This window comes from Hemitrygon akajei, chromosome 10 (assembly GCF_048418815.1).
Source record: "Hemitrygon akajei chromosome 10, sHemAka1.3, whole genome shotgun sequence".
NCBI lineage: Eukaryota > Metazoa > Chordata > Chondrichthyes > Myliobatiformes > Dasyatidae > Hemitrygon > Hemitrygon akajei.
The window spans coordinates 130,551,663-130,566,023 of record NC_133133.1 but is presented as its reverse complement, the minus strand read 5'-3'; the positions used below and the strand labels follow the sequence as shown (position 1 = coordinate 130,566,023).

Here is a 14,361-nt window from a genome sequence, read left to right as displayed (position 1 = left end):
TGGTTTAATCCACGCATGCGGAATCTGCAGATAAGGAGGGCCGACGGTAATCAGTTCACTTCTCCCTGCAGCCTTTTACCCAGGCGAATGAAAGAGCTGTAAAGGCATACCAGATATTAACCAGAATATAAACCAGATATTATGGATGGTGTTGTTCAAAATGACAGTCCAATCTTTTTCTCTGCTCCATTGCTAAACTCACACTTGTGAGTTGTACATAATCAAATTTATGATCATCAGTCAAGAGCGGTCTGATGAACAACTGGTTTCGGTCTCCTCGCTCCCTATCAGGGAACTTGCTGAAATTACAGATGAAATGTTTGCTGCCCTTGAGAATAAACTGTGCTGCTAAATCACCAGATCTTCGCAGCCTCTCATATAATTAGCCACAAAACGTTACAAATAAAATTAAAATGAGGATTATGGAAGCTTTTAGCACAGAATTCATCCGTTTCATTTCTTTGTCATACAGTTGAGTAGCTCTTGCTCCCAAGGGCGTTTTTGGATGCAGTCACAAATCAGCTTAGTGTCGATAACTCCTGAGGTCAAACAGCTTTCCACTCAGCCCATCATTCTGTGTTAGCTTTCTTGAAAGGACTGCTGGCTTCAGTTCTTTAGTTTCTAACCACAGACCTGAATTTTTTCAGTGTTTATTTTTCTCTGAAAGCTGTGCTATCCAGACCTTAATACCACTTGGCCTAACGTGGAAGATGCAGAGTATGAACATTCTCACTGGGACTGGGACTCCTCATAGTCTGGGGTTTGAACCCAGAGATTCATTTCTACATGGATACACTGCCAGGCTGAACAGTCTCAGTCAATACATGAAGAGCCAGTGAAAGCAAATCCCCTTTCCTTTGCTCAAACAGAAGGAGCAACACACAAAATATCTGAAGAAACTCATCAAGTCCATAAGATGATAAGACATAGGAACAGAATTAGGCCATTCGGCCCATTGAGTCAATTCCACCACGGTTCTCTCAACCCCATTCCCCTAACCTTTTACACCTTTACTAATCAACAACCTATTGACCATCGCTAAAATACAATGCATTGAGCTAGAGTAAGGTAAAAGAATAGCAATGTGGAACAAAGCATAAAGATTATGCTGGCTGCTTCCTGAGGCAGTGAGAGGCATAGGCAGAGTCGATAGAGGGGAGGGGAGGCAGGTTCATGTGATGCTCTGACCTGTGTCCACATCTCTGCTGCTTCCTGTGGTTACATGCAGAGCTGGCATGCAGCTATCCAGGCAGAATGCATTGATAAGAATTACAAAGAATCGACGGGGATGTGCCAAATTTCTTTGGCCTCCTCACGGCTTTCTTGGCCATGGTTGGACCATGACAGGTGACATTCACACCTAGGAACAGGAAGCCCTCAATCTCAACACCTGCCTATGCACGACCCACTCACTTTTCGGAAGCCAGTGACCAGCTCTTTTCTTTTGTTGGCACTGAAGAGAATGTTGCTGTCATGTCTCGTTGTTACTACCCTCGATCTTTCTATTGTCCAACTTGTTGTTATTTGAGATGCCTTTTTAAGTTAGTTCCATTTACCTGTGCTTGGCCCACATCCCTCTGAGCCCGTCTTCTCACTACTACCATCAGGGAGGAGGTACGGGAGCTTGAAGACCAACATTCAATGTTTTAAAGACGACAAAATCTTAACATATTGGAAATCCAAGCAACACACAAAAAATGCTGGAGGAACTCAGGCCAGGCAACATTTATGAAAAAGAATAAACAGTCAATGTCTCGGGCTGAGACTAAGTTTTAAAAACAGGTTTTCCCCCCTTTGCCATCAGATTTCTGAACTGCCCATAAACCCTGCCTCAATATTCCCTTTTTGCACTATTTATTTACTTCATTTCTATTGCAACTTGTAATTCTTTACATCTTGCTCTATACTGCTGCCACAAGATAATGAATTTCACAGTAAAATTGAAATAAACTTGAATCTGACCACTCCTATCCATGTACCTGTCCGAATATCTCAATCATTTTGATAGCACATACTTCTAATAGCTCATTCCATAAACGCACCACGCTCTGGTAAAAAAAACCTTCCTCTCAAATACTCTAAATAATTTCCTCTCACTGTAAATGCATGCCCTTTAGTAGGTTGACTAAATGGACACAGAAAATTGTCTCTAGTGTGTAAATGAGTGGTAGAATTTGGGTGGAAACTGTTGGCGATATGGGGTAATAGAAAAAGTGGATCTGGCTGCTTCATGGTTAGCACTGTCTTGATGGGCCAAAGGGCCTGTTTCAGTGTGTATGTCTCTGATTGGCAATGCAACAGATTGGAAAAGCCCAGGAACTGAAAGATTCCACAGACCACTCACCTGGCTCAATGCCCAGTGAATGCAGCCAAAACATGGATAGAAAAAAAAGTTGATTCCGTTTTGCTCCGGGGTAGAACACATAAACATATCAGCAAGAAAACAAACTTTTTCAAAATCTTGGAGTACCACTGGACACTTACTCACCAAATCTGCACCTACGGTGTAGTGTTTCTTTGGTAGTTTATACAATCATATGGATTGGGCCAAGTTATGGGTAAAATGCTTGTATTACAAAAAAGTATTGTACACTGGCTAAATTAAAAACATTTTAATGTTGCTTAAGTATCTTTAATGTTCACTAGGGGGTGAATATAAAGCCACAGAGTAATAGAGTCACATAGCACAGAAACAGGCCCTTCAGCCCAACTGTTCCATGCTGACCAAGATTTCCATGTAAGCTAGTCTTATTTGCCCACATTTGCCTCATAGCCCTCTAAACCTTTCCTATCCATTTATCCATCCAAGTGCCTTTTAACTGTTGTTAATGTTCCTGCCATAACCACTTCCTTTGGCAGCTCATTCTATATACTGAAGGGTGAACAAGCATGTTGTTAGATAACTTTCTGGATGCCTGACACTTTTTTTTTGCATCTAATGGAATGGATTAGTCTAATCCGCTGAATATATTTGTGTGAAAATTCCTGCCTGTGGCCACCTTTCTGCAATCTATTGATATTGGCCAATCCAATTGCATGAACCAAGTTTGAAGACCCTAGGGTAACAAATGAGCACTGATAGATGATTGGCTAACACGCACCTAACAGAGCAGGGATAAAATGGCCATTTACACATTTGGAAAACTGGAATTATGGGCTGCCTCAGGCATCACTGTTGTGACTTCAACAATTTGCAGTACATATTAATGACTTAGATAAAAGGCAGGAGTAAAATGTAGTCAAATTGATTTACAATGCAAAGAAAGTTGGGGAGTAAATACAAAGAAATTTAAAAATTATTCACCCCCCCAGCATATTTATTCAGTCACCTGTTCATCAAAGTGAGGCTCTAATTGGTTATTTGTTTCAATGAGCAGAGCAGAGCAGACACAGTGTTGGACCAATTGGATAGACCAATAACAATTTTACAATGACCTGTGGTTTTCCACAAGGGCCCTGGAGATTTTTTTCTTACTCAATCTCAGGGGAAAATGTCTGATGCTCCCTCCTTCCTACACCCCCCCCCCCCCCCCACCACCCCACAACCTTCGTCAATTTTGGCAAAGAGGCAAGGTATCACTTTGTGGATGGCTGGCAGCCACAATTACTAAACTCAAACTTGGCAGCTGCATAGACAAGGTAAAATTATGCAGTAAGAATTAAAATAAAAATTGTAAACACGAGGAAATCTGCAGATGCTGGAAATTCAAGCAACACACACAAAATGCTGGTGGAACGCAGCAGGCCAGGCAGCATCTGTAGGAAGAAGTACAGTCGACGTTTCAAGCCAAGACCCTTCGTCAGTCCTGAGAGTGTGGTGCCTGTTGTAAAGTTCTTTGCCAGGCGTTATTGTCTTTAAGGTGTAGTGCTTGCCCAGTGTTCACCAGAAGGTCAAAGAGCAGGGGCAGAAGATTAAACAGAATGAGATGTGATGCTATTGCCCTTTCTGTTTTTAGGTGTGAAGCTGTTAAGGGAATATTAGTGATCAACTTTACTCCAACAAAACTACGGGTCACAGCAACATCAAATCAGACAGAGCCTACAGAGACTTCAATTCCATAAATCTCAGAAGAAAGTACTAATGAACCTCGGGGTGGAATTGGAACACACTTTATGTGCCATTTAGTGAGCTGCACCTTCTACAGTAGTTAGGCTCACACTGCCCTCTCAGCATCTGGAAAGGACATCCAAGAAAGGTCCAGACAGTGATCCCACCCACTGACCGACTCTCCTGCAGGAGGAATGTTAGTGGACGTCAAGAAATATCAGACTCAACTGCGTCTTACTCAATCTTGAAATAATTTTCTCCAAATTCACAGTCACATTGGCATACAAGACAGGAACAAGCCCTCTGGCCCATCAAGTCTATGGAAAGCATCAGCCATCAATTACATCGTTGTTCCTTTCTGCACCTTGTGGTGCATTGGGCTGCAACCTTGCTGTTTCCTTAGCATTTTTGTCTTTTTTTTATAAAATGAGGCCGAGTTGCTAGCTCGACGCTCAACCCAGCACAGATGGAAAGTGTGCAAGAAGCTGGCTGGATTCGAACCCGGCACCAGTCACCTCAAAGTCTGTTGCAGATGTCACTACACTACCAGCCATCAATTTATATTAACTCTATATTAATCCTGTTTTTGAATTTTTTTATTCTCCCCATATTTCCAATAATCGAATCACCATGATTCACCTGGTGTCTTGTTAATCAAGGACTGGCTGTAACCAGTTACTTCTTTCAAAAAGCAGACATAGTAATGGACGACTGTGCATCACAAATTGGACAGACGAACACACTGTTCTGTAATGACCTCTGGCTTTCACATGGACCTGCAAACTTTACAGCTTAGCTCCAAATTCCTGGCTCGTGCCAACCAAAATAGATTCTCAACTTTCTTCAATTGGATGTCTTGGTTAGCAATATAAAGAATGGCGAGGGAAGAGAGTTACTTGTGAAAGGTGAGGCATGGAAAGGTTGGACCTTTACCATTAACTTGAGGGGTATGTGGACCCCAGGTTGGGATCTCCTGTTCTAAAAAGTTTAAGCAAAATGCCTCTGGAATTTGTGTGGAGCAGTCACGCCAAACTTCGGTAATGCAGAAGGTAGAATATGGCCTTATTCTAGAAAGATTATTTCTACAGAACTTTGATCTTGCTGTATTAGACTATCAGTTGAAATTTTGCTTGGACGCCTGATTTACATTCATAAAGGAGTAAGACAACATCCCAGTGAGGCCTCGATTTTCTGGCAATCCGATCTGCCTTTGGGAGAGTCTCTCTTCGCCTCCAGCCTCAAATAACAGGCCTTACCTTGAGATCTGACACATCCTTGTAGCACTGCTCAGAGCGGGTGTGATCCGAAAGCTGAACGTTCCAGAAGCATGGAAGCTGGTACACCAGGAAGGGATTCTGCTTGATGACGGCATTAAAAATATCCTGCAAAGAGTGAGGGAAAGAAACTGGAATTAGTGAAGGAGGGAGCAAGAACATCGGCAAAGACCTGAAAATGTATTGCTAACATACAAGAATCCAAAGGCTCAAGGGTATATATTGACATTCCATTCATTACAAAAATTACTTCATTTTCTATCTGACCTAAGGATTTTATCAATAATCATAAATTAGCATACAGATAACCAAGCAATTAGGATAGCTGGTCGTATTTTGGCTTTTCCTGCAAGGGATATGAAGTGCTTTGATACAGCGCAGGTGAGATCTGTGCACAGCTCTGGCTTCCCGTTTAAGGCAGGGTATATTTTCACTGGACATCGTGCCAAGGAAGTTCACCAGGTTAATTAACGGGACGAAGAGTCGACATTTGAAAGTCAAACAGGCTGCGGCTATACTGACTGGAGTGAGCGGTGTTCTCATTGAAGTAGTAAAGATTCTGAGGGAAAAGCTTGGCCATGTTGGATCTATATTCCCTGGACAGAGGACAATGAAGGGTGACCTCATAGCAGTTTATGAAATCATGAGGGTTTTTAAAAATTATATATAATTACTTTATAAAATTCTTTATGAGTTTTGAATTGTTCTTTGTTGTATGTGGTGCGCTGACCAACACACCATGGCAAATTCCCAATACATGCAAGTGTATCTAACAAATATAAGTAGGTCCTCGTTCTTTGGTAAGGCGGATGGTCCGAGTCTTTATCCCCCAGGGCTCAGGAGTCCAAAACTGGAGAGCATAGGTATAATGTAAGAGGACAGAGATTTAAAGGAGACCCAAGAGATAAGCTCGGGTACTGTGCAAAGGCGTTAGGCACATATATACAGCTAGGGTGCCGAAGACTTTTGCACAGTACTGTTTTTGTCAACGTGAAGTGGAAAGTGAGTTTGCAAATCCAGTGGATGTTGGGAATGGTGAGGATGGTGCGCCTTGGGAAGGGTGTGGGACAGGTGGCAGAGAAGGAGTGTTGGGGTGGTGCGGTGTGGCAGCAGTGCTGTGCAGTACATAAAATTACCACAGTACCGAGTACTTGGAATGAGCTACCAGAGGAAATGGCTGAGGGGGATAGAATTGCAATTAAGAGGCATTTGGATAGGTACGTGGAGAGGACAGCCTCAGAGATTTATGGACTGAACACAGGCATCTGGGACTAGCAGGGAGGATGTTGTGGTGATCATGCACCAGTTTAAGGGCCTGTTTCCATGCTTTTAACTCCATGGCTTTTAAAGTGTTTCCCCTAGTGGGAGTGTCTAGAATCAAAGGGGAGTGGGGTGCACAGTTTCAGAATAATGGGTCAATTATTTCACTTGGAGAGGAGGAGGATTCTCTTCTTTCAAAAGGTTTGGAATTCCTACTCCAGAGAACCGTCAAGGGGAGTCATTGAATATATTTAAGGTGGAAGCTGTCAGTCATTTTAATCACAAGGTAGTCAAGAGGTAAGGAGGGAAAATCGGAAAGCAGTATTGAGGATGTCTCAATGTCAATGTTTAACTCTGGTTGCCTCATTATAAAGAAGATGTGAATGCTTTAGGGATGATGCAGAAGAGATTCAGCAGGATGTTGCCCGGATTAGAGAGCATGTACAATGAGGAAAGGTTGGTTGAGTTTGGGCTTTTCGTGTTGGAATGAAGGAGGATGAGAGGTGTCCTTGCAGAAGTGAATAAGATGATGAGGCACAGAGTGAACAGCCAGCACCTTATCTCACCCAAGGCCTAAAGGGCTCTTATGAGAGGGCATAATTTTTAGGCAGTTGGAGGAATGTGTAGGGGAGGATGTCAGAGGTAGCTTGTTTTTTTAAAAAACACAGAGGCTGGTTGATTTGTGGATGCCTTGCCAGATGTGGTAGTAGAGGCAGATAGACTCGGAAGATTTAAGAGTTTCTGAGATATATACATGGATGAAAGAAAAATGGAGGGCCATGTGGGAAAGAAGCATTAATTTGATCTTAGAGTAGGTCATAGGGTCAGCTAAACAACATGGGCCGTAGGGCCTGGACTGAGCTATATTGCTCTATATGAATCAACTATGATTTAATTGATATGGGAGAGTAAACGAGTGGTTGATTGGCTTTTCTTTCTTAAATAGTATGTCGTTATTCACTTGATGACAGGTGCGCGACCAGAAACATCAGCTCTACTTTTCCCATAGACACTGCCAGGTCAACAGTAATCATCATTATGAGCTGTGTCCTATGACCTGGGCGACCAGGGTCTTCTATCTTTTTTTAATCTGAGAAGTTCCAATAAGCTCTTCAAAACTTTTGCCTGTCCATTCTTTAAAGTAACTTATGAATGTCATGCGCTGTTGACCACAACTTTCTTTCACCAGTTTTTCCTGTCACTGTAACATGTTTCAGTTTCTCTTTCCTCAGGATATGTCTCAGAAATTCCAGCTGCCATTTCCCGATTGATGATATCTATTCTATTCTTGGTTGGTGCGGCTGTAACGAAACCCGATTTCCCTCGGGATCAATAAAGTATGTCTGTCTGTCTGTCAACTCTCTTCTTATTCCGGCTTTTCGCAACATTTCCTTGTTTATTACTCTGTCCTTCCACGGTATTTTCATCATTGTTCTCAAAAACCACATTTCTACAGCTTCGAGTCTTCCCTCATTTTGTTCTGACATTGTCCAGCATCGTTTCCATGTGTTAGTGTGGAATGAACACATTCTGAATTTCTTGCCCATAGAAATTATGTTAACTCTGTAGTATCTTGCTCACTTACATACAGCAACCCCAATCATCCTCTTAATTTCAACATCAGGTTAACTGTCAGATGAAATTGTGCTGCCAAAATAACTAAACTTCACATTTATTTAATTGTTTTGTTGCCTACTTTCAGTTTGCAGGAAAAATATTACAGAAAAAAGTTTTACTTTTGTAAAAGAGTCAGCATTAACTGTAACAAATTTGTTTGCAAGAGTGGCCTTAGAAACATCTACTCTAATTGGTAAACATGAGGAAATCTGCAGATGCTGGAAATTCAAGCAACACACACAAAATGCTGGTGGAAAACAACAGGCCAGGCAGCATCTATAGGAAGTAGATGTTTTGGGCTGAGACCCTTCGTCAGGATTCCTGACAAAGCGTCTCAACCTGAAATGTCAACTGTACTTCTTCCTATAGATGCTGCCTGGCCTGCTGCATTCCACCAGCATTTTGTGTGTTTAACTCTAATTAAGAGTTTCATTGAATGGTTAATGAATTTCACTAATTGCCCTGCCAATTCATCCAAAATCAAGGGATGGCGGGAGGATGAAATGGCTAGTCAGACAAAGTGTGGGGCAGGTGGAGAGAGGCAGAGCTAGAGTGTGGGGGGGGGGAGTGTGGAGGGCAGAGTGGGAAGAGTAGCGACCGTGGAGCCAGAGTGGCAGAGCATGAGGCTGAGAGACGGGAAAGAGGGAGAGAGAACAAGAGAGCAAGAGGACAAGAGACAGAGAGAGTGAGTGCAAGAGGGAGAGAGAGTGAGTGCAAGAGGGAGAGACAATGAGAGAGTGCAGAGTGCGAGAGAGACAGAGTGAGTGTGCGAGCGAGAGAGAGCGAGAACGCATGAAATTGAGGGACAGGAAGTGCGAGACAGTTGAGAGACCAGCCAGACAGCCAACGAGACATTTTTCTGGTGCGTTACCACTCACGTTGAATGAGCTTCAAAGCCAATAAATTACCTTTGATGTTCAACAACTGCTGTGATGCAGGTAAATATTATAAGGCCAATTTCCTAAATCTTTCTCTGCAAATGTAATTGCTGATACCTGGAATAATCTTTAATCCTTCGACCTCAAGATCAATGATACCCTTCCTGTGATAAGTCAAGCAGGACACTGCAGATGGGCAGTGAGCCATGACCGGCAGCATCAATACAAGCTTGTGATTATATTCTGTAATAACAGTAGGGCCACAGAGTTCAGCACACTTTCTCCGTGACTGCTTGTGTACTCAAAGCCGAGTCATTTAACACCCCCCCCCCACTTCAGTTTAACCACTAGTCTGTCATCCGCACTGCTACCCAGATATCCAAGTTCACTTCATTTGGCTGCCCCATCACACCCGTCTCCTAAGCGGCATTAGAGTCTGTCTCATCTCATTCCCTCAGAGACAATGCTTTAAAGATCCCCCATTTTGGGGAACATCAGTACACCAACTGCTGTGTGTCAACTCTCAACCTCAGGAAGCCGGCATTCCCAAGTGTCTCACCTTCACGGAGACCTGTGTGCTCCGACTGGAAAGTCAGTTTGTTTTCCTTGGGGAGATTTCTAATGCTGACTAGTACCACAAGAATGAAATGTTTGAATTTTAGATTAACTCCACTCAGAGCACAGGGAACTATTTTTTCTTCATCTTCCGTAATCGATGGCCCACTCAGTAGTGGATGATTCATAACTCCTGACTTAAAAGTGCCTGAAGCCTGTTCTTTTTCTGGGCTCAAAACATTAAGAGAGCAGACATGCAAATTTAATGAACTGCTGCAAGTCATACAGCCTCATTTTTCTACTCGCTGTGGCTGTGACAAATCCGACTTTCGAGTGGGGAGACGGTGAGTAACAAGAGGCAGTGACTACAGGATTTGATCTGATAGCCACCAAAATAGTTCAGTGCATGGGAGGAGCGTACAATTACTGTTGCAGATTTCACTGCACTCACTGCAGGATACTTCGGTACGTGCCACGCTTCTGAAAACTGAAGTGTAAATCAGGAATTTCTTTTTTCCTTTCCTGCCCAGGCAGGTGGTCCAGATCAACAGGGGTAGAAATGAGGGGCATTGAGAGGGCAGACAGTAGCAAACAACTCCATTTGAATGCACAGGAACATGAAAGAAATTGCAGAGTAGTGGATCAGCCCAGTGGCTCAAAGGCACATCCCTCCCCATCTTTGCTATTTACATGAGGCATTGCCTCAAGATGACAACGCCCATCATCAAGGAACCCACCATCCAAGCCATGCCATTTTCGCACAGCTAGGAGGTGCAGAAACCATGCACCGTCAGGTTCAAAACAGCTTCTTTCCTTCAACCACTCAGTTCTTGAACTGACTGGCACAACCCTAATCACTGCCTCAGTATAGCAACAGAATGATCACTTTGCACTAAATAGACTTAGTTCTTTTTTTCCTTATTCTAATTGTGTTCTTTCTTGTGAACATTTTGTATAATTTATGTTAAATGCAATTTTTTTCCCTGAGAATTCTGCTTTTCTATTGCTATGTGCAATGGTGCTGCTGTAGTTCCCTAATTACACCTGTGCATACAAATACTTATTACTATAAACTCAACTTTGATGCTGGAGGACATAGAGTTAGGGTATGTGGTAAAAAGATTGGGGTAGATCTGAGGAAGAATTTTTTCACCTGGCGGCTGTGTGGAATCTCAAACCGACTGCCTGAGGGGGTAGTGCAGGCAAATTTTTACCCAAAGCATCATCCTTTCCTTTCCTCCTTTAGATGCCGTACGACCTGCTGAGTTCTTCCAGGAGATAGTTTGTCACTCCAGCTTCCACCATCTGTATTCGCTTGTCTCTCTTTCATTAGGTAGCTGGACAAGCACCTGAATCAACATGGCAGTGAAGGCTACAGGCCAGGAGCTGATAAATGGGGTCAGAAAATCGGGCATCTAATAGTCGTCTGAAAGACTTCATGACTTCTTACAATGGTAAGCGCATGCAGTGCGAGTCAACTCTTCAATTAGCTTCAAGGACACGATACTCATTTTTGAACTGAAGTTTGTGGGTTCAAGGCCTCCTCCTGAACTGTGCACACAAGCCAGGCTAACACTTCACCTGAGAGAGTGCCGCAATGTTAAAAAGACCACCTTCTTCAGCCAGATTTCTAAGCAAGGCCATTTTGGTGGGGAGCATCCCTCAACCATGAGATACTTCATTACGTGCCATGCTTCTGAAAATCAAAGTGAAAGTCAAGAGACTGCTTTACACTTTTACGCCCAGGCAGTAGGTTTGGAACAACGGGGGCAGAAATGAGTGGCATTGGTAGGGTAGGTAGTAGGCACCGACTCAGATTTGAACAAGCAGGAGCATGCAGAGTTGTGAGTTCAGCCCAATACATCACAGGGACATCCCTCCCCGCCATCAGTAATATCCACATGAGGTGCTCCCTCAAGAAGGTAACATCCATCATCAAACACTCCCACCATTCAGGCCCTGCCACTTTCTCAATGATGTCACGTGAACAGAGACCAACCACTGTGTGTCATCTCTCCACGCTCAGGAAGCTGACACTCCCTGGTGTCTCACCTGCAAGGAGCCCCGTGTGTTCTGATTGACGGGTCAGTTTTAACTTGGGATGATTACGACGCACTAACTAGCCCCACAAGAATGAAGTCCTTGAGCTTTAGACTAAGAACACAAGAACTATTTTTCTTTATTCTCCCCAATCAATGGCCCACTGAGTTGTGTATGAATCATATCTCCTGAGTTTGAAGTGCCTAGAGCCAGTTCTTTGCTTGTGTCCAAAACATTAAGCGAGCAGACATGCTGATTTCATGAACTGCTGCAAGCCTTAAAGTCTTACTTTAGGAGCTGTCGATCATTTAGCCCCACCACCATTAAATATATTCCCAAATTAATTGATTATAACCTCATCTCCACATTCCTGCCAACTATGATAATCTTTTATTCCCTCCCTTACCAAGAATCACTCTACCACTGTCTTAACAGTAGCCAAAGACCTGCCTTCTACCACCTTTGAGGAAAAAAATTTCAGTGATTCAAGATATCTCTGAGAAAACATTCCATCACATTTCTATCTTAAGCTTTACCTCATCTCTGTCTTAAATGGGCAATATCATATTTTAAAGAAAAAAGTAACCTCAAAGCTCTGGATTCGATTTCCTCTCCACAACCCCCCCGGCAAAACCCCTCTGGAGCTTGGCATCCTGCCAATAGCAGTCCCTCAGAACACTTCCTCGGATTTCTGAAATGTCCATGTCTCATTATTCATCATTGGCACTATATTTATTTTGTAACTTGCAGTAATTTTTATGTCTTGCTCTATATCACTGCCACAAAACCTCAAAATTCATGACATCTGTCAGTGACAATAAACCTGATTCTGATTTATTTCAATACAGACCTTGTTCTACCCAAGTTGGCAGATGTTGAAATCAAGAGGACAAATCTATTGTTGAAACACCAACTCTAAAAGAGCTCTCACTCTTCTCCGCCCCGCTTGCACAAACAGATTCTCCTTCCGTCACAGAGGCACATCCTGAGCCACTTGAGAGCAATTTGAAGGAATTTTTTAAATGTGTCTGGTCCCTTTAATAATAGAGCTACCTTTCACTTGCACCATTATGTCTTCCCTTCCATAGCATCATCCAGAATAGGCTGATATGCTAGAACATGTCAATGTTAAGAAAGAGGATGTGCTAGAACTTTTGAAAAACATTAGGGTAAATAAACCACAGGGTTGGACAGGATGTACCCCAGGTTACCACGGGAACCAAGGGGACTAATTGCTGCATCCTTGGTGATCATCTTTGTGTCCTCACTGGCCACAGGAGCAGTATCAGATGTCTGGAGGGAGGCAAATGTTATTCCTTTGTTCAAGAAAGGGAATAGGGATAACCCTGGGAATTATATATAGATCAGTGAGTCGTATTTCAGCAGTGGGCAAATTTTTGGAGAAGATTCTTAGAGAACAGCATTTGGAGAAGTCCAGTCTGATTACAGATGGTCAGGATGGCTTTGTGACCGTGCCTCATGAGCCTGACTGAATTCTATGAGGATGTGACAAAGCACGTAATGAATTTAGAGTAGTAGGCATGGTGTATATGGATTTTAGTAATGTGTCCAATAAAGTTCCCCATGTTACACTCATTCAGGATGTCAGGATGCATGGGATCAGGAAAACTTGGCTGTGTGGATGCAGAACTGGCTTGCCCAAGACGGCAAACTGTGGCTGCAGATGGAATGTATTCTGTCTGGGGGTCAGTGACCAGTGGTGATCGGCAGGGGTCTGTCCTGGGACCACTGCTTTTTGAGATTTGTTATGAATGACTTGGATGAGGTAAGTGGAAGGCCAGATTAGTTAGCTTGCAGATGATGCGAAGATTGATGAAGTTGTGCATTGTGTGGATGGTTGTTGTGGGTTGCAATGGGACATTGACAGGATGCAGAGCAGTTAAGATAGGGCATCAGGGGCAAATTTACACCTAGAGGGTGATTGGTATATGCAATGAAGTGTATGAGGAAGCTGTCGAAGCAGAGATAATAATAACTCCTAATTGACACTTGTATAATACTGTGCAAAAACCTTAGGCACATATAACTAGGGTATCTAAGACTTTTGCAAGGTACTGTAGTAACTTTATAAATTTCATGAGATATATGGGTGACGATAAACCTCATTCTGATATGGGTCTCTATTGTGGACTGACAGTGGGATGGGATGTAGGGAGAGGGGAATCATGGTTGGGAAAAGGCAAAGGGAGAGGAGAGAGAGCAGGAAGTAACAGAGAGACATTCTGTGATGAGCAATAAGCCAATTTGTTTGGAATCAAATGACCTTGCCTGGTGTCTCAGGGCAGGGCGTGTCTGCACCCGTGCCATCCATTGCCCCAGCACTCCTTCTCTGCCACCTGTCCCACACCCCTCCCACGATGCTCCAACCTCACCATTCCCGACATCCTTCGCTCCCGCCAGATTTACAAACTTGCTCTCTAAGAAACATAGTATAGACCTAGAACACAGAAGAGTACAGCACCATCCAGGTCCTTCGGCCCACAATGTTGTACTGACCTATGTAAACCTACCCCACAACCAATCTAAGCCCTTGCTCCTATATCCCTCCACTTTTCTTTGATTCATGTGCCTATCTTAGTCTCTTAAATGTCCCTCAGGTATCACCCAGGCACTTATCACACTCTGTTTAAAATACCAACCTCTGATATCTCCCCTAGTCTGTCCTCCA

At 43.2% G+C, this 14,361-nt stretch overlaps 1 protein-coding gene across 5 annotated transcripts in view; it reads right to left on the bottom strand.

Annotated features, from left to right (window-relative positions):
- large1 (LARGE xylosyl- and glucuronyltransferase 1) overlaps positions 1-14,361 on the bottom strand; it is a 405,419-nt gene that overhangs the window by 84,552 nt on the left and 306,506 nt on the right. For all 5 annotated transcript variants that reach the window (XM_073058955.1, XM_073058959.1, XM_073058957.1 and 2 more), the window contains exon 9: positions 5,305-5,430. In XM_073058955.1, coding sequence (XP_072915056.1) covers positions 5,305-5,430 — 126 coding nt within the window. The remainder of the gene's footprint in view (positions 1-5,304; positions 5,431-14,361) is intronic.